The 21,059-nt window shown below is 40.4% G+C and overlaps 1 protein-coding gene across 1 annotated transcript in view; it reads left to right on the top strand.

Annotated features, from left to right (window-relative positions):
* Positions 1–17,898, top strand: part of SMCHD1 (structural maintenance of chromosomes flexible hinge domain containing 1) — a 1,770,687-nt gene extending 1,752,789 nt beyond the window's left edge. Inside the window, exons 46-47 of the mRNA XM_053715865.1 lie at positions 11,462–11,604; positions 17,571–17,898. Coding sequence (XP_053571840.1) covers positions 11,462–11,577 — 116 coding nt within the window. The 3' untranslated portion in view covers positions 11,578–11,604; positions 17,571–17,898. The remainder of the gene's footprint in view (positions 1–11,461; positions 11,605–17,570) is intronic.
* Positions 17,899–21,059: the final 3,161 nt, after the last annotated feature.

Here is a 21,059-nt window from a genome sequence, read left to right as displayed (position 1 = left end):
TACTTTACAAGACATGGCGGCAGTCATGGATAATACCCTTTCAGCTGTATTATCCAGACTACCTGGGTTACGAGGAAAGCGAGACAGCTCTGGGGTTAGAAGGAATACAGAGCACTCTGACGCTTTAGTAGCTATGTCTGATACCCCCTCACAATATGCAGAAGCTGAGGAAGGAGAGCGTCTTTCTGTGGATGATTTTTCTGACTCAGGGAAGATGCTTCAACCTGATTCTGATATGTCAACATTTAAATTTAAGCTTGAACACCTCCGCGTGTTGCTCAGGGAGGTTTTAGCTACTCTGAATGATTGTGACACCATTATAGTGCCAGAGAAAATGTGCAGATTGGATAAATACTATGCAGTGCTTGTTTACACTGATGTTTTTCCAATACCTAAAAGGTTTTCAGCGATTATTACTAAGGAATGGGATAGACCAGGTGTTCCGTTCTCTCCCCCTCCTGTCTTTAAGAAAATGTTTCCCATAGATTCTGCCACACAGGACTTATGGCAAACGGTCCCTAAGGTGGAGGGAGCAGTTTCTACCTTAGCTAAGCGTACTACTATCCCTGCCGAGGACAGTTGTGCTTTCTTAGATCCAATGGATAAAAAGTTAGAGGGTTACCTTAAGAAAATGTTTATTCAACAAGGTTTTTTTCTACAGCCTCTTGCATGCATTGCCTCGGTCACTGCTGCTGCGGCCTTCTGGTTTGAGTCTCTGGAAGAGGCCTTACAGGTAGAGACCCCATTGGATGATATACTTGACAAGCTTAGAGCACTTAAGCTAGCCAATTCATTTGTTTCTGATGCCATTGTTCATTTAACTAAACTAATGGGCTAAGAATTCTGGTTTTGCTATTCAGGCGCGTAGGGCGCTATGGCTTAAATCATGGTCAGCTGACGTTACTTCAAAGTCTAAGCTTCTTAATATTCCCTTCAAGGGGCAGACCCTATTCTGGCCTGGATTGAAGGAGATCATTTCTGATATTACTGGAGGAAAAGGTCATGCCTTTCCTCATTATAGGTCTAACAAGTTAAGGACCAAACAAACTAATTTTCATGCCTTTCGAAACTTTAAGACGAGTGCGGCATCAACTTCCTCTAATACAAAACAAGAGGGAAATTTTGCCCAGTCCAAGCCGGTCTGGAGACCTAACCAGACTTGGAACAAAGGTAAGCAGGCCAAGAAACCTGCTGCTGCCTCTAAGACAGCATGAAGGATTGGCCCCCGATCCGGTAACGGATCTAGTAGGGGGCAGACTTTCTCTCTTCGCCCAGGTTTGGGCAAGAGATGTCCAGGATCCCTGGGCGTTGGAAATTGTGTCCCAGGGATATCTTCTGGACTTCAGAGCTTCCCCTCCAAAAGGGAGGTTTCACCTTTCACAATTATCTGCAAACCAGATAAAGAGAGAGGCATTCTTACATTGTGTTCAAGACCTCCAAGTTATGGGAGTGATCCACCCAGTTCCAAAGGAGGAACAGGGTCAAGGTTTCTATTCAAATCTATTTGTGGTTCCCAAAAAAGAGGGAACCTTCAGTCCAATATTAGATCTCAAGATCCTAAACAAACTTTTCAGGGTCCCATCATTCAAGATGGAGACTATTCGAACCATCCTACCTATGATCCAGGAGGGTCAATACATGACTACTGTGGACTTAAAGGATGCTTATCTTCACATTCCGATACACAAAGATCATCATCGGTTTCTCAGGTTTGCCTTCCTAGACAGGCATTACCAGTTTGTGGCTCTTCCCTTTGGGTTAGCTACAGCTCCAAGAATCTTTACAAAGGTTCTGGGGTCACTTCTGGCAGTCCTAAGGCCGCGGGGCATAGCAGTAGCCCCTTACTTAGACGACATTCTGATACAGGCGTCAAATTTCCAAATTGCCAAGTCTCATACGGACATCGTTCTTGCATTCCTGAGGTCACATGGGTGGAAGGTGAACGAAAAGAAGAGTTCTCTATCCCCTCTCACAAGAGTTTCCTTTCTGGGAACTCTGATAGATTCTGTAGAAATGAGGATTTACCTGACAGAGGCCAGGTTATCAAAACTTCTAAATTCTTGCCGTGTTCTTTATTCTACTTCTCGCCCTTCGGTGGCTCAGTGTATGGAAGTAATCGGCTTAATGGTAGCGGCAATGGACATAGTTCCGTTTGCCCGCCTACATCTCAGACCGCTGCAACTCTGCATGCTCAGTCAGTGGAATGGGGATTACACAGATTTGTCCCCTCTACTAAATCTGGATCAAGAGACCAGGGATTCTCTTCTCTGGTGGCTATCTCGGGTCCATCTGTCCAAAGGTATGACCTTTCGCAGGCCAGATTGGACAATAGTAAGTACAGACGCCAGCCTTCTGGGCTGGGGGGCAGTCTGGAACTCCCTGAAGGCTCAGGGATCGTGGACTCAGGAGGAGGTTCTCCTCGCGATAAACATTCTGGAACTAAGAACGATATTCAATGCTCTTCAGGCTTGGCCTCAGCTAGCGACAATGAGGTTCATCAGATTTCAGTCGGACAACATCACGACTGTAGCTTACATCAACCATCAAGGGGTAACAAGGAGTTCCCTAGCGATGTTGGAGGTTTCAAAGATAATTCGTTGGGCAGAGATTCACTCTTGTCACCTATCAGCTATCCATATCCCAGGAGTAGAGAACTGGGAGACGGATTTTCTAAGTCGACAGACCTTTCATCCGGGGGAGTGGGAGCTCCATCCGGAGGTGTTTGCACAGTTGATTCAACGTTGGGGCAAACCAGAACTGGATCTCATAGCGTCTCGCCAGAACGCCAAGCTTCCTTGTTACGGATCCAGGTCCAGGGATCCCAAGGCAGCGCTGATAGATGCTCTAGCAGCGCCTTGTTCCTTCAACCTGGCTTAAGTGTTTCCACCGTTTCCTCTATTCCCTCGTCTGATTGCCAAAATCAAGCAGGAGAGAGTATTGGTGATTTTGATAGCACCTGCGTGGCCACGCAGAACTTGGTATGCAGATCTGGTGGACATGTCATCCTTTCCACCATGGACTCTGCCTCTAAGAAAGGACCTTCTACTTCAGGGTCCTTTCAACCATCCAAATCTAATTTCTCTGCGACTGACTGCCTGGAAATTGAACGCTTGATTTTATCAAAGCGTGGCTTCTCCGAGTCAGTTATTGATACCTTAATTCAGGCACGAAAGCCTGTCACCAGGAAAATCTATCATAAGATATGGTGTAAATATCTTCATTGGTGTGAATCTAAGGGTTACTCATGGAGTAAGGTCAGGATTCCTAGGATATTTTCTTTTCTCCAAGATGGATTGGAGAAGGGTTTGTCAGCAAGTTCCTTAAAGGGACAGATTTCTGCTTTGTCTATTCTTTTGCACAAGCGTCTGGCGGATGTTCCAGACGTTCAGGCATTTTGTCAGGCTTTATTTAGAATCAAGCCTGTGTTTAAACCTGTTGCTCCGCCATGGAGTTTAAATTTAGTTCTTAAAGTTCTTCAAGGGGTTCCGTTTGAACTCTTGCATTCCATAGATATCAAGCTTTTATCTTGGAAAGTTCTGTTTTTGGTAGCTATCTCCTCGGCTCGTAGAGTTTCTGAGTTATCTGCCTTACAGTGTGATTCCCCTTATCTGATCTTCCATGCAGATAAGGTAGTTTTGCGTACCAAACCTGGGTTTTTACCTAAGGTGGTATCTAATAAGAATATCAATCAGGAGATTGTTGTTCCGTCACTGTGTCCTAATCCTTCTTCAAAGAAGGAATGTCTATTACACAATCTTGACGTGCTTCGTGCTTTAAAATTTTATTTACAAGCTACTAAAGATTTTCCTCAAACATCTGCATTGTTTGTTGTCTACTCTGGACAGAGGAGAGGCCAAAAGGCTTCGGCAACTTCTCTTTCGTTTTAAAGAGTATAATACGCTTAGCTTATGAGACTGCTGGCCAGCAGCCTCCTGAAAGGATCACAGCTCACATGGGCTTTTAAAAATGAGGCTTCTGTTGAACAGGTTTGTAAGGCGCCGACTTGGTCTTCGCTTCATACTTTTTCAAAGTTCTATAAATTTGATACTTTTGCTTCTTCGGAGGCTATTTTTGGGAGAAAGGTTTTGCAGGCAGTGGTACCTTCCGTTTAAGTACCTGCCTTGTCCCTCCCTTCATCCGTGTCCTATAGCTTTGGTATTGGTATCCCACAAGTAATGGATGATCCGTGGACTGGATACACCTTACAAGAGAAAACATAATTTATGCTTACCTGATAAATTTATTTCTCTTGTGGTGTATCCAGTCCACGGCCCGCCCTGTCATTTTAAGGCAGGTATATTTTATTTTTAAACTTCAGTCACCACTGCACCCTATGGTTTCCCCTTTCTCTTGCTTGTCTTCGGTCGAATGACTGGAGGTGGCAGGAAGAGGAGGAGCTATATAGACAGCTCTGCTGTGGGTGGTCCTCTTGCAGCTTCCTGTTGGGAAGGAGAATATCCCACAAGTAATGGATGATCCGTGGACTGGATACACCACAAGAGAAATAAATTTATCAGGTAAGCATAAATTATGTTTTTGATTTTCTTCCTAAGGTTGTGTCCTCTGAGAATCTAAGCAAGGAAATTGATGTTCCTTATTTGTGTCCTAATCCTAAGAATCCTTCAGAAAGGCTTCTTCATAATCTTGATGTACTTAGTGCTTTGAAGTATTGTCAATGTTACCAAGGATTTCAGACAAACTTCAAGTTTGTTCACTTTTTTGGATCTAAACGAGATCAGAAAGCTTCTGCTGTTTTTTTGGCTTCTTGGTTGAAACTTTTGATTCATGAGGCTTACTTGAAGGCAGGCAGACTCCTCCTTATTGGATTACTGCACACTCTACAAGATCAGTAGTTATTTTTTGGGCTTTCAAGAATGAAGCTTGACCAAATTTGCAAGGCAGCTACTTGGTCTTCTTTGCAAACTTTGGTACCATTTTGATATTTTTGCTTATTCTGAAGCAGCTTTTGGTATAAAGGTCCTCCAGGCTGTTTCTGGGTAATTTTTTTTTGCCTATAAGTTCTTTTCATGTGCATGAAAAAAAAGAGAAAAACAAATATGTTTGTGTGTGTGTGTATGTATATGTGTAAATATATATATATATATATATATATATATATATATATATATATACATACAAACTTTCCCAAACATATGAGGGCAAACATTTTTGATGTTTTATTCAGATAATTACAATATTCATCTGGATAAGATAATATGGTCTTAAAATCTTGGAATAAATCCAAGCAGAACAAGAATCCCGCTGAGACAAAATAAGCATGAAGGGGTGGCCCCCGATCCGTCACTGAATCATGTTGGGGGCAGACTATCTCTTTTTGTGGAGGCTTGGCTGGGAGACGTGCAAGACCCTTGGGTTCTGGAGGTCATTGCTCAGGGTTACAGGATAGGTTTCAAACCTCATCCACCCAGGGGCAGAGTCCTCTTATCAAACCTGTCTTCAAGACCAGAAAAACGAGAATGCTTTTCTAGGGTGCATGAGGGATCTCGCCTCCCTAGGAGTAATTGTGCCAGTACCTCTAGTAGAGAGAGGTTTTTTTGGTCCCAAAGGTGGGTACGCTTCTCCCGATTCTAGACCTAAAGTGCTTAAACAAGTTTCTGTCACTCCCATGATTCAAGATGGAGACGATAAGGTCTATTCTGCCCTTAGTTCAAGATGGACAGTTCTTGACTACGATAGACTTGAAGGATGCTTACCTTGATGTGCCAATACACAAGATTAAAATTTGCTTTTCTGGACCAGCACTTCCAGTTTGTGACTCTTCCTTTTGTTCTGGCTACTGCTCCAAGAGTCTTTATGAACGTTCTAGTGGATCTGCTTGCGGTGGCGAGATCCAGAGGTATTGAAGTAGCGCCTTATTTGGACGACATCCTGGTCCAGGCTCCATCCTGACGGCTGGTAGAAGACCATTTAAGAGCGCTTCTTCTTCAATCTCATGGATGGAAGATAAACTTAGGAAAAAGTTCTCTGGTCCCCAGTACCAGAGTGGAATTCCTGGGTACGATAATAGATTCCATATCCATGAAGATATTCCTTACAGACCAGAGACGTTGCAAAATTACTTCCAATTGTCTTGCCCTCCAGACCACCTTAAGGCCATCTGTGGCCCGGTGTATGGAGGTAATTGGGCTCATGGTGTCCAGCATAGATGTCATTCCATTCGCCAGGTTCCATCTCAGACCTCTTCAGTTGTGCATTCTGAGGCAATGGAACAGCGATCACTCGGATCTATCCCAACAGATTTCTCTGGACAACCAGTCGAGAGAATCTCTCTCTTGGTGGCTCTGTCCAGATCGCCTGTCCCAGGGGACATCCTTCTTGAGAACATCCTGGGAGATTGTGACTACGGATGTAGGATGGGGACCTGGCCTGTGGACTCGAGAGGAATCTCTTCTCCCGATCAACATTTTGGAACTTCGATCGATCTTCAATGCTCTGAAGACTTGGCCTCTTCTGGGTTCGTCCCAGTTTATCAGATTTCAATCGGACAACATTACCTCGGTGGCTTACATCAACCATCAGGGGGGGAACAAGAAGCTCCCTAGCCATGAGGGAAGTATCTCGGATTCTGGAATGGGCGGAGGCCCACAACTGCTTGCTGTCAGCGATCCACATTCCGGGTGTGGACAACTGGGAAGCGGACTTTCTCAGCAGACAATCGTTTCATCCGGGCGAATGGTCTTTCCATCCCAAGGTGTTTGCAGAGATTTGCAACAGATGGGGGACGCCGGAGATAGAACTCATGGCGTCCATACTCAATACCAAGCTACCCAGATACAGGTTCAGGTCCAGGGATCCACAGGAAGAGCTGATAGATGCCTTAGCAGTGCCCTGGGGGTTTAACCTAGTCAACATTTTTCCACTGTTACCACTTCTACCTCGGGTAGTGGCCCGCATCAAGCAGGAGCAAGCTTCGACAATTCTAATTGCTCCATCGTAGACGCGAAGGATGTGGTTTGCGGACCTGGTGGGGATGTCATAATCTCCTCCATGGAGGTTACCTTGTCGCAGAGATCTTTTGGAACAGGGTTCCTTTGTTCATCAAAATCTAGATTCTCTGAGGCTGACTGCGTGTAGATTGAACTCTTAGTCCTAGCCAAGAGAGTGTTTTCTGAGAGAGTGATTGATACTCTCATTCAAGCTAGAAAGATGGTCACCTGTCACATCTATCATAAGGTGTGGAGAACCTACTTATTCTGGTGTGAAGAACATGGATTCCCCTGGCATAAGGTCAAGGTATCTAGGATTCTTTCCTTTCTCCTAGACGGTTTGGATAAGGGACTTGCCGCTAGTTCCTTAAAGGGACAGATTACGGCTCTATCTGTGTTATTACACAAGAGGCTCGCTGAGCTTCCTGATATACAGTCTTTTGTTCAGGCTCTGTCCAGAGTCAGGCCTGTGTTTAGACATTCCGCCCCTCCTTGGAGTTTAAATTTGGTTCTTAAGGATTTGCATAGGGCTCCGTTTGAGCCCATGCATTCGTTTAACATTAAATTACTGTCTTGAAAGGTTCTTTTTCTACTGGCTATTGCTTCGGCACGCAGAATCTCTGTGTCACGGATACCAGGCTGCAAGGGTTAAACCACTACCCCCTATAACCTCACCCCTGTTGTTATCTAGTCTAGGTGTGAAGTTTCTTTCTGTTATTGTGTGAGTCATCCATTGTCCTTTTGTAAGTCAGGATGTGATTAGAATCTTATTTAACTAACCATTGTCTGATGTTTGTCTCATTGTATAATATTTGTTTCTATTTGTGTAGTAACTACCCCCATTTGTTGGAAATGTATAAAAGCTGTGTTTTCTGTGCAATAAAGCTACACGGCGGTCGAGAAAGAGTGTCTGGCGCTGGTATGGGCTTTGAAGAAGTTGCAGCCCTACCTATATGGAAGACCCTTCACCGTCCTCACTGACCATAATCCCCTTGTATGGCTCAACCGAGTTTCCGGGGACAACGGGAGACTGTTGAGGTGGAGCCTAGCCCTGCAGCCATTTAACTTTGATATTCAGTACCAACCGGGAAAAAGCAATGGGAATGCTGACGGACTTTCCCGGCGGACTGAAGTGGCATAAATTCCTCGGACATCCCCAGGCCAACCCGTATGTGGATCTAGCCGGGCCTGCCAAACTGTAGGGGGGGAGATGTCACGGATACCAGGCTGCAAGGGTTAAACCCCTACCCCCTATAACCTCACCCCTGTTGTTATCTAGTCTAGGTGTGAAGTGTCTTTCTGTTATTGTGTGAGTCATCTATTGTCCTTTTGTAAGTCAGGATGTGATTAGAATCTTATTTAACTAACCATTCTCTGATGTTTGTCTCATTGTATAATATTTGTTTCTATTTGTGTAGTAACTACCCCCATTTGTTGGAAATGTATAAAAGCTGTGTTTTCTGTGCAATAAAGCAGTTCTTTTTTTCACCTGAATGCTAGTCTGTCTAGTCATTTAGGTGGGCTCCTGCTAGAATCACTTTCCTGGGCTACATAGCAGTTTGTTCCAGACAGCGGAAGGACCCGTTTGGCGGAGCTACGTAGCCGGGGATCCGTCACACTCTTAGATGGCGGCTTTGCAATGTGAGCCTTACCTAGTTTTTCATGCTGATAAGGCTGTTCTTCGCTCTGGGTTGGGTTTTCTCCCTAAGATTGTGTCTGATCGCAACATCGATCAGGAGATCGTGGTTCCCTCTTGCGTCCTAATCCTCCGAAGGAACGATTACTTCATAATTTGGATGTGGTTCAGGCTTTGAAATTATATCTTCAGGCTACGAAGGATTTTAGACAGACATCGGCATTGATTGTTGTCTATTCTGGGAAGCGCAGAGGGCAGAAGGCTTCTTCCACTTCCCTATCTTTTTGGTTGAGGAGCATTATCCGCTTAGCATATGACACAGCGGGACATAAGCCTCCTCAGAGGATTATGGCTCATTCAACTAGAGCTGTGGCTTCTTCTTGGACCTTCAAGAATGAGGCCTTTATGGAGCAGATTTGTAAGACAGCTACCTGGTCCGCCTTACATACTTTTTCAAAGTTTTACATATTTGACGTTTTTGCTTAGGCTGAAGCAGCTTTTGGGAGAAAGGTTTTGCAGGCTTTGGTGCCCTCAGAATAGGGTCCGCCTTTCTTTTACCCTCCTGTTTTCATTCAGTGTCCTCCAGAGCTTGGGTATATGTTTCCCACAAGAAAGGTATGAAGCCATGGACTCTCCTCATGTTAAGATGTAAAACATAAATTAAGCTTACCAGATGATTTCCTTTCCATCTGTATGAGGCCTCTGTCCATTTTCTCTGTTGGACGGACCAACATTTTTTTTTGTTCTTCTGGCACCATGTTTACCCTGATATTTCTCCTACTGTTCCTTGTTCCCTCGGCAGAATGACTGGGGGATGAGGGGAGTGGGGGAGGTATTTAAGCCTTTGGCTGGGGTGTCTTTGCCTCCTCCTGGTGGCCAGGTTCTGTATTCCCACAAGTAAGGAATGAAGCCGTGGACTCTCCTCATACCGATGAAAAGGAAATTATCTGGTAAGCATAATTTATGTTTTTAGCTCAGACGATGGGACTTTTTAGAGGGTCACATATAGTATAGGGGTCTCCAGAGTCAGTGATGTCCTGAACCAAAAGTGTATAGGAGGGCCTATCAATCCCAACCGTTGCCCCAGTCTCCTATATCTCTGAACCGGAGAAATGCAAGTTGTCAGTTGAGGTTGAGGGCAAAGTAGGTAAGCCGTTACCCACTTTCTTTATGGTTGAACTCAGTTCCTCCAGCACACAGATCTGTCCCGAAGACTTGACCTCATGATTGCAAGATCTGGTGTTGTGTCAAAACTGGTGATTGTTGAAAGTGGTGACAGAAGGGACCGCTCTGTAGCCCACATAGAGGTAGTTGCACAGTGTGCCGGAATTATGAGGAGTATAGATTTAAGTTCACTTTCGAGCTGCTGAAAATGCTGTGTGATCAGGTCCAGCAGGGCTTGCTCCCATGCTTCCACATCCTCCATTTTACTCAGTGTCAGACGCCCTCTCACCTAGTAGTTGCATGTTCGATGACACAGAAGCAGACGTAGAGCCAATTACTTCTGCCGACCGCAGACTGCCAGGGAGGGGGAGTGTTGCGAGTTTTCTTGCTAGACCGCCGCCTGAGAACAGTCAATGGTTCAGATTGGAGTGTCTGGTTGAGTAAACTTTATAAAAGTGGTATCGCCTGATACAGTAGTTTCCCCTCTTACAGTATTCGTTAATGTTTCTGGAAGATGGTGAGTGTAGATGGAGATAATCAGCGGATTATCTAGATCCTATTTAGAGCCTCTAATTTTGCGGCTTTTCATGGCCGCTGTCTGGACACGGCCCCCCGGATTTAGTTTCTTTTTGAAAAAATATGTTTTCTATTCCACCCTATCTTTTTATTGCTAGTGGACTCACTCTCCACAGCTTTGGTATTGGTTCCCAGGAGTAATGGATTGTGGACTCTTACCACCTTTAAGAAAGAAAACATAATTTATGCTCACCTGATAAATTAATTTCTTTCATGGTGATAAGAGTTTTTTTCATCAGATTGTGAAAGTCCATTAGCCATCACATGTGGCGAAATTCTCATCCTAACCCCTAAGAGGAAGCAAAAGATACCCCTTCCACTTTCCATGATCTTCAGTCATTTTGATTTACCTTTTAATGAGGAGTGAGGTAAAAGGTGAAGTGCAGACTTACTTGTCTTTGACAGGGGTCTTCTAACTGATCAGCACAGAGGAGATCAAGTCAGCAAGCAGTGAGATAAGTAAGAAATTATTTTAATTTATAATGTAGCTGCTCAGACAGGCAGAAGTTGTTTTGAAACAAAAAAAAGGTTTTTATACTTTTGCACAAATAAATCTTTCATGCACATAAAATAAAAATAAAAAAGCTGGAAATCATTGTCATCGGGTGTTTTCTGAATAAAATCTTCAATTTCTTAAAGTAACCCTGTGAATATGTTCCTTTTAGTGCAGGCTGTTTGCTAAGCTATATTGCACTATAGTTAGCCTTTTCTTCTGAGGTTTTCTGCTGAGACCTGAGGTGGAAGGAAGAAATTTGGCAATCTTGTGAAAGACTGCGCCACCATCTAAAAAACAGTTTTGTGCTCCAATGAAGTCTATGTGGAGAAGATATTAAGAGGTTGCGATATCCAAAGTCCTGAAGTTAGCGTGCATTGAGTTTCGTGCGACTGATGATTCAGGGAGAGTGGGAGGGATTTAAGCTCTGATGTGTAGGGGTTTTTTGCCTCCTCCTATTGGCAATAGTATAATTCCCACTTGTGATGTCTCGTGGAATCTCCCCATCATGAAAGAAATTGTTATCAGGTAAGCATACATTTTGTTTTGTTTTTTTGTTTTTACGCAGCACAGGAACATCAAATTGAAAAAAGTATGTCCCTCTTAAAGTACACAATTAAACCAGGGTTTGTATGTGTTTTTCAGGGATGACTCCAAGAAATAAAAAAAATGGTCCTGATAAAAATCCTAAACTTGATATGACAGACTGTCCAATCCCTACTAAGCGTGGAAGAAGAGAAAACACAAATAAATCATTATAGTGAAAAATACCTTGGATACCTCAAAAAGTAAGTGTGTCAAAACTAGTTTTCTCTACCGTTAAAATTGCAGTGCCTAACAGATTCTAGTTATATCACAAATTTTGGGAGCTCCTTCCTTTCCCCAATATATAACCTTCCACTTTATTTTATTCTACCCAAATGTATTATGGTAGTGTGTGCTTGTAGCTCTGTTAGTCTGTGTTTGACCCCCAAAAAATAATATATATGGTAGAGCGCTTCTCTTTCTGTATGCATTATGACCCTGGGGAAGTATCCCTAAGGGCGATAGGGTAATAAGATGTGGACTCCTTGCCAATGTTCTTAGATGTATTTGTCTGCACCTCACTGACAAGGTACAAAGAAGGCCAAATCGATTGTCTATGGTTGTCATGTACAAACACAATGGGCTTCTATTCACTGATTTATATCGTAAAGAGACTGATCGTAACGCTCCATTATACTAGTGCTCACCCTCCCTCATTGAAGCAGTCCTTGACAAGGAGTCAACTATTGAGGGTTAGAAGAATAGTCAAGGATGAGGAATTGGTGAGTACTAGACTAATGGAAGAAGGAAAACATTTTTTTCACAGAGGCTACACAGAAGAGTTAATTAAAAAAAAGTATTGAGGATGTTAACAAAATATCACGTAGTAAGGCTGGCTAGGATGGTATTTGTATCTGAATTTAATTAATTGAGTCCTAGTGTTCAACATATAAATAGGCATCACTGGCTTACAGGGGTAGAGATTTTCCCCTAGCCTATACACGCCCACCCAGTGTAAGAGATACACTGGTGAGGGCAGATTTAGGTAGTTTGAGAAAGAATACATTAGGATATATATCGGAACAAAATAATGGTTGTTTCACTTGTTTGGAATGCTCGAGCTGCAGCAGTCTTATTAAGGGAGATCGTTTTTACCATCCTTCCTTTGGTAAAAATTATAGAATTAATGGCTAATTTACATGTAATGCTACATTTGTAGTGCATCTTTTTAAATGCCCATGTGGCATGATCTATGTCTGAGAGACGACACAGAGGGAACGTGATAGAATTGTACAACACAAATCTAGCATTAGGAAAAAGGATCAAGATGCCCCAGTAGTGTGCCATTTTTTGGAGGCAGGTCATTATATTTCACAACTAAGGTTCCAAGTAATAGATTGGGTCCCTATCCCAAGAAGGGGTGGTAATAGGGAACTCATTTTTAAAAGACAGGAAATGTTTTGGATTTATACATTAGATGCATTAACCCCAAAAGGGATTAGAAGAGACTTTGATCTGAATTTATTCATGTAATGTGTTTTCTGGATTTTGCATTCTGTATCTATATATAATTGTGTAGAATGTACTATTAATATCATACCAACAGAAGGAGTCTCCTCCTGCGAGTAGTTTTTTGAAGTGATGAGATTGTGAGAGGGGGGTAAAGTTATACACCTGTGTTAAGGTATTTAAGCTGCTACGTTACACACAAAGTTTGAGACATGTTTAAGGGTATGTAATCTGAAACGTAGTCTTCTTTTCTGTACCTCCTCCTATAAGATGAAATAAAAGAGAATTCCTAAGCTTATGGTGGTGCTTCCTTTTTGGTATTTTTTGTCTATGTTTAATGGATACAGTAACCCTTAACGTGCACACCTCAAGCTACTTCTGTGCTAGATACTATTGTGAGTTTTCTCTCAGAGTACAGTGATTGTTGAAGGGATGTATTTGGAGCATAGCTAGTGGCATATTTTTCACCTATTGGGATTTAGTCACAAACCTTTCCACAGGTGTTGCAGGGACTTGTTTCATATCCATATATTTTAAAATGCACGCTAAGTTGGGGGGGTTCAGTGCGTGTACATAATTTGAACCACATTGGCGCAAATCGGCTTTCGGGATGGCGTGATAGTGTACGTTTTGGAGTGCTTTTTTCTTTATATGGCGCTAGATTGACGCACGCTTCCTCTCATAAGAACGTTATCTAGATTCAGGCTGTAAGTTACCACAGCTCTGCTTTAATGATTTTTTAATTTGTAAGTTTTTAAGAGTTTCTTTCAGAGGGGGTAAGTGCTTATGAAGAGGTACTACTTTTGCTATTCTCCAATCATCTGGAACAACTCCTGTCAATAGTGACTGGTTAAACAGATCAGTTAATGAGGCAGCTTGCACAGATCGAAGTTTCTTTAAAACCCTTGGATGAGTATTATCAGGCCCCACTGACTTTTTTACATTTTTTTTTTTTGATAATCCCATTTTTTGAAGCATCCCTTAATGTATCTTTTGTGAAGATAGAACAGAAGTAATCATTGAGACAGTCTGCAATTTTCTTATCTTCTACTATTTTACCATCAACTGTTTTCAATTTTACTATTCCAACCTTGGGTTTTCTTCTTTTACTGATATATCTAAAGAAGGTTTTGTCTCCCCATGTTTTATGGACTGTGCTATCTTCTCTTCCGCATGATTATCTGATTCATGAAAGTTTAATTTTGATTTTAGTGGTCCTTTTAGTTTTGGTCTGCTGATATGTTTTTTTAAGTGCAGGCTGCTTTCTCTCCCATTCCAGGGTAAATCTCTATTTAGGCCTGGAATGGATGCTGTTATTGCCAAAGTCACCAGGAGCAAGTGAGCTTTTTTGCCCCAATATAATGAATCTAAGGGTAAGCCTAGATCTGCAGGGTGTTTTTGAATTTTTAGGCAATCTGAGGCCTAGAAAGATTCTCTTTCTGTTGAGAATTATGACTACTCCAAATCCTCCTGGATGTCTAGATCTTTTTGGTCTAAAAAAAAACTGTCAAGAAGTCTACACCTAACTCCCAAGACTGCATGAAGATGCCGTCCCCTTATAACAGAAAACTCCATGGTGGGGGACAGATTGAGTCTCTTTCAAGAGGCTTGGAATGGTTCTGTTCAGGATCCCTGTGTTTTGCAAATCATGGGTAGTGAATAAAATTTTGTTCAAGGCTTCCTCTGGGAAGATTGTTTCTGCCTTGAGTGCCTCAATATCCTTTAAAGGCCCAAGCCGCCTTTGTTTGTGTGAGATATTTGGAATTAAAAGGAGTAATTGCTCTAGTTCCAACTCTAGAATTAAACCAGGATTTTTATTTAAATTTCTTTATAGTACCAAAGAAAGAGGGTACTTTTTGATCTGAAAATGTTGAAAAAAATCCTGGAAGTTCCTACTTTCAAAATCGAGACAATTCATACTTCATTTAGTGCAGGAGGGTCAGTTTATGTCTACCATAGCCTTGAAACATGATTACATGACATATCCCTATTCAAAGGGATCATGTCACGTTCCTGAGATTTGCTTTTCTAGATAAGCATTATCAGTTTGTGATCCTCCCTTTTGGTCTGGCTACCAGATTGTTCACAAAAGTACTGGGAGTTTTGTTGGCTGTAGCTTAAGCTCAATAAATTCTGTAGTTTCTTACTTGTAAGATAGTTTGGTTCAGGTTCCCTTTTCCCATATGGCTGTGCCTCACTCTCAGATTGTACTTCAGTTGCATCAGAGTCACAGTTAGAAAATAAATCTTCCAAAAGCTCATTAACTCCTCAGACCTGTATGTCTTTTCTCTGATAGATCATTGGAGACTGAAGCTGCAATAATATTTTGCCCTTCTGCTGCTGAATCCTCACCCTTCTGTTGCACAGCTCATTGAAGTTGTGGGTCTCCTAGAGGCTGCCTCAGACGCAGTTCCACTTGCCAGACTTCATATTCAGGCCCTCCAGTTGCAGATGCTGTATCAATTGAATGAGAATCACGATGATTCTGTTGTTCTGTTTTTTCCCAAATCAAGACAGTCCCTGACTTGGTGGCAAACTCACCAGTCCTTGGTTCAGAGAGCCTCCTTTCTGCGGCCATTGTGGGAAGTAATATCCACAGATTCCAGCCTGTTAGATTGGGTGCAGTCTGGGGGTCTTGGAGAGTGCAGAGAGTTTGATCTCCTCAGGAGAGGAGGCTAACGATAAATATTCTGTAACATGCATTCTTCAGGGCTCTTCAGAGTTTGTCATACCTCAGACACATCACCACAGCAGTGGCTTATGTCAATCATCAGGGAGGAACTCGCAGTTCATTAGCGATGAGGAAAGTTTCCCACATCATCAGTTGGGCAGAGCACCATCATTGCAGGATTTCTGCCATCCACATTCCAGCTGTGAACATTTGGGAGGCAGACATTTACAGTCACCAGTATTTTCACCCAGGGGAATGGTCTCTGAATCAGGAAGTTTCAACCAAATTGTAAGATGGGGTTTGCCAGAGATAGATCTCATGACCTCTCATTTGAATCACAAACTGCCTCACTATTGTGCAAGGTCTCGGGACACTCAGACAAGTCTGATAGATGCTCTAGTGGTTCCTTGGTCATTCAACCTGATTTACATTTTCCTCCATTTGTGTTGTTTTCCAGAGTGGTCAGGCAGTTCTTATTGCTCCAACATGGTATAGCAGGATTTGGTTTGCAGATCTGGTGCAGGTATCCTGATGGTTTGTGTTGTATGTTTTTTCTAAGACCGACTCCTCTCTCTCAAGGCCCTTACTTTTATCAGGCTCTCAAAAGTCTGAACGTGACAATATTCTGTCTCAGAGATGTTTTTTTAAGGTTATTGATATCCTGTTTAATGCTAGGAAACCTGTTAGTATATGTATTTATCATAAGGTCTGTATAACCTTTTTTTGTGTGGAGTTCTTGCAAAGGTTTCTGTTGGAATTCTTTAAGAATTCCTAGAGTTCTTGAGTTCCTACAGGGAGGCCTAGGTGAAAGTTTACCAGCTAGTAAAAAGTCAGATTTCATATTTTTCTGTTTTGTTTCATAAGAAAATTGCTAAACTTCCTGACTTTCAGGCCTTTGATTAGGCTCTGATCAGAATTAAAACAATTTTCATCCCATTTCTCCTCCAGCTTTGTCATGCAAATCTCCTGATTTTTCATTAGGTTAAGGCAGTGTTTTGCGCTAGCTAGTCTTTTTCTAAGGTAGTTTTTACAGATAATATCTATCAGGAGATTGTGGTTCCTTTTTTTCTCCAGCTCCTAAGAATTCTAAGTAGTGTCTTGGATGTTGTAAGAGTTATCAAATATTATGTGAAACCCACAAATTATTTCAAACTATCTTCTCTTTTTGTTCATGTTTCTGGGCCTCGTAAAGGTCAGAAAGCTACAGCTGTTACTTTAGAAGCTTGCTTAAATCTTTCATTTGCACTGCTTATTTGGCCATGTGGAAAACTCTCCCTGAGCACATTACAGCTCATACCGCTAGTGCAGGTGCTACTTCTTGGGCCCTTTCATGAAGGGGGGTGGTAAGTAGTAAAGCATACTTTTAGGAAGCAAATAATTATAAGTGAAGTATATACAGTAACATTCTAGCCTATGTAATCAAGAGTTTATAAAAAGCTAAATATTATTTGCAAATATTACTTTAAATGTTTGCTAAACATAGTAATTTTATACACAGAAAAGTGTTCTGTTTACCTACAAGAAAATAGAGTAATCCGGTGAGACTTTCTACATCTCCCTTTTGTTCCCATGTCCCATAGAGACTGCTTTGGTTGAATTTGTGATTTTATATGTAAAGGTTAAATGGTTTACATTATTTTTATTTTTATTTAAAGGGACATGAAACCCAAAATGTTTCTTTCATGATTCAGATAGGACATACAATTTCAAACAACTTTCCAATTAAATTATAATATCTAATTGTCTTCATTCTTTTTGCGGAAGATGCAGAAATGCATTACTGGGAGCATTGTGTGAGCCAATAACATGAGGCATATATCTTCAGCAACCAATCTGCAGCTCCTGAGCCTACCTAGGTATCCTTTTCAGCAAACAGCAAAGGATACCAAAAGAACAAAACAAATTAGATAATAGAAGAAAATTGGAAATTTGTTTAAAATCACATGCTCTATTCTAATTATGAAAGAAAAAAATTAGGTTTCGTATGCCTTTAAGTATGGATATTTGTTTTGTACATTTTTAATTTTTTTTTATTTTTCCTATTTGTAGCTTGGAAGAGTTTTTATTTGCTCCCCCGAACAGACAAGAAGTTAAGCTGTACTCCAGAATAAGCAAAGTAGAGGAAAACATCATTTGTCAAGTTTATTTACAATAAAAAATGACTATAATATTTTTGTTTTAAGTATAAATCTATGAAAATTATTCTGTATTTTTTTTATATAAATAAATGTTGAATTTTTGTTAGTTGTACATTCCAGTTTTATAACTTTTCTTTACAAAACATTTCTGAAAATAAAAACAATGCAAAATGTTGTGCATATCAAGAATATATGACACTTTTTCATGATCAATAAAATCTGCAAATATTTAAATATTATTATTGTCAGGCTTGCCATGTACACTTCCAATTAGAATTAGCGCTGTGGAATCTATAGGTGCTCTAGAAATAACTGATGATAATAATTAGAAAACTCTTAATTAGGATTAAATTACAGGAAAAATAAATAGTTTATTGCAACGTTCACATAATGAAACATTTTATATTGCAACCTCAAAGTGTTTACTGTTCCTTTAAGCTCCTGCAAACATTCCTATTCAGTAGTAAAGGCGACAAGCTCCAAAAAACTATTCTGTTTAATAGGCAAAGGTCCTCCTGAACATACCCCGATACAGCCAGGTATTGTTCTCAGTAAATACCACCTTCCTCATTTTGGATGTGCTGAAACTCATTCCTCCAATAACTGAAGATTAAACATATAGGGTAAGTGTACGTGACTAATATTTTAACTAGTTTTAGGTTGCGGGACACCATAATTACAAAAAATAATAATAAACTTATAGTTTTGCCAGTGTTTGTTTAAGAGCACTGCTGCTATCTTGCATTAGTGGGTTGGACTTCAGGAGCTTGTTACAGTTTGTCATCCTGATTTCTCTGTATTATCAACAGTGCAGGGAGCATACTATTAAAAAATAACATTTATGTTGATGATTTTTGTTATATATTTTTTTCTGGGTACACAGATTGTGTGTATATCTTTCATGCCTCTTTGTACGTTAGCACAATCTGTTCCCTGCAGTTATATGTCTCTCCTTCATATCCAGAACCCTGCTTAGCAAGATCTTAATGGTCTGAGTTGTATTTTTATAACTCCACATGAGTAAAAACTAAAAAGGCTGAGGTGGGTATGTGAAATGGAAAAGTATTTAATTATACACAATGGTAACAATACAATAAAATAAGTAAATGTAGATTCAAAATCATGGATCCATGAGTGGCATGTGGTGGAATATGAACATAAATAATATATACAAGTAGCCCTCAGTTTACGCCGGGGTTCCAGGAGGAATGGTTGTAAATCAAAACCGTTGTAAATTGAAACCCAGTTTATAATGTAAGTCAATGGGAAGTGAGGGGGTTAGGTTCCAGGCCCATCTCAAAATTGTCATAAGTAACACCTTATACATTATTTTTAAAGCTTTGAAATTAACTTTAAATGCTAAACAGCATTATAAACCTAATAATATAGATTGTATCATCATCAAACTAAGTTAAATGAACAAAAACATTTGCTAACAGCACCTATTTTAATAATCACACAACAGACTGCATCATCATCAAACTAAGTTTAATGAACAAAAACGTTTTTTTACTTGCATTTTTCTGAAATCAGTTCTCTGCATTGTTAGCATGTTAATATTGGGTCTACACCTATTCTATGCATTTCAATCTGCAGTGATTAATAAGCAGTTAGGCACCCTCACCTCAAGCAGCTGGACAGGAAGATAATAGGGCCTGCTAAATCTTGATGCTCAATAGCTAATGTCTGCTCTGTTTACACAGATCAATTTCAGGCTGTTAAGTTGCATAGCTTTGCTGCAAAACAAGCAGACAGCTCCACCTACTGGCTATTTTAATTAGTACACTGCTTTCCAAAGCTTTTCAATAGCAGTCACATGACTGAAAAAAAAGGTTGTTATTCTGAAACAGCGCAAATTGAACCGGCGTAAGCCGAGGGCCACCTGTACTTAGAATTCAAAAAAATCTAGGTATACATAAAAATGCATAAAAACATCAATAATCATCAGTAATCACATATAAACGAAGACAAAAAAAGGCTTATGCAAATATAGATGGTATAGATATGTTGGAGATAATAAATGTCCCAATTAAGATGTTAAATAGAGCTTGTGTAAAGTCTATGAAATCCCTGTGTACGTTAACACGTGCACATAAATTAGTTGTATCCAGATATCCAAATGTGTTAAAAATGGTGAAGGAAAAAAAGGAAAAAATAAAAAAATATTAAAAATTTAAAATATTAATTTCCAATGTGAAAACAGTGGCAAAAAATATATTAAAAATGCAAAAGTCCAAAAAATATGACAAACTTCAAAAGTGCAAAAATAGTTAGTGATATAAGTGAAAAAGGATGGCCAAAGTATTGTAGTGAACTTCTAGTGTTTCCTGTTAGTGGAATCCCATCTGTGGATGTGAGAAACTCCTGAGTACTCCTGTGAAACAAAAAAGGACAATACTGCAAAACATATAAAACACCTTATTAGGGTATTAGAAATTTGTTTACCAGTTGTACGTCTATGCTTTTCGGCCTGATAACAGGCCTTTCTCAAGACTATAAAACTGTGTAAGCAATCATGGCTTATATAGACTGAGTAATACAATCAGTGATGAGCGTTTAGGCACCAAAAATTGTTTTTTAGGGACCGCCCACTTCCTGTGTAGTGTATTATGGGTATTGGCAAAGGGTAAACTTAATTGTGTAAATAGTTTTGTCTTGTGTAACAACAATAATAAACAACATTAGTATCATAGATAAATATAAATGAGTTTCGTTTACTATTTAGAGGATTCCAGTGTGCTCGCCGTTTTGTTTATCTATAGCCTAAACTGCCGAATGTCCGTGACGTCATATCCGGTTTCAGATCCGTGACGTCATTTCCGGTTTCAGATCCGCCCGGAAGTTTTAATCTAAATGGTAGAACGGACTGAAAGCAATTTGACTGCTTACTGGAATCTGACTATATACGGATTAGTGATGAATGAACAAAAGTGTTTGAAGGGCCTTAATTAACATATTGGCAGAGGTGTTCAGCTTTCGAATCAGATCATTAGTGTTTAAAAATTATCAAACAGTAAGAACAATATTAAAACAATATAACAGTGATAACCTTAAAAATAGAAATAAAGATTCAAAAATGGGCATTTTAGAATAGTATGAGCAATTTAAGATAGGAATGTCACAAGGTTTCCACATAAATGTAATGCAAAATTAGAGCTTACATGAATATATAACACACATCTGGGTGCACATATTATGCAACACAGTCTAATAAAAGCTTATCGGTATTAACAATTGATATAGATATATACAATTAAAATAAATCTAGCACATAAAATGACAACAGTGCAAGGTGAGGCAGTGCAAAACATCCTACGATTGGTGGAGGATTAGAGACGAATGGTTATAATTACATACTGAGACCTAAGAAATCTTGCACATATAAAAGTAGTACAAGAGT

The sequence above is a fragment of the Bombina bombina genome, chromosome 5 (genome assembly GCF_027579735.1).
Source record: "Bombina bombina isolate aBomBom1 chromosome 5, aBomBom1.pri, whole genome shotgun sequence".
NCBI classification, from domain to species: domain Eukaryota; kingdom Metazoa; phylum Chordata; class Amphibia; order Anura; family Bombinatoridae; genus Bombina; species Bombina bombina.
The sequence above is the reverse complement of the archived record's forward strand: the minus strand, read 5'-3'. Positions and strand labels throughout refer to the sequence as shown.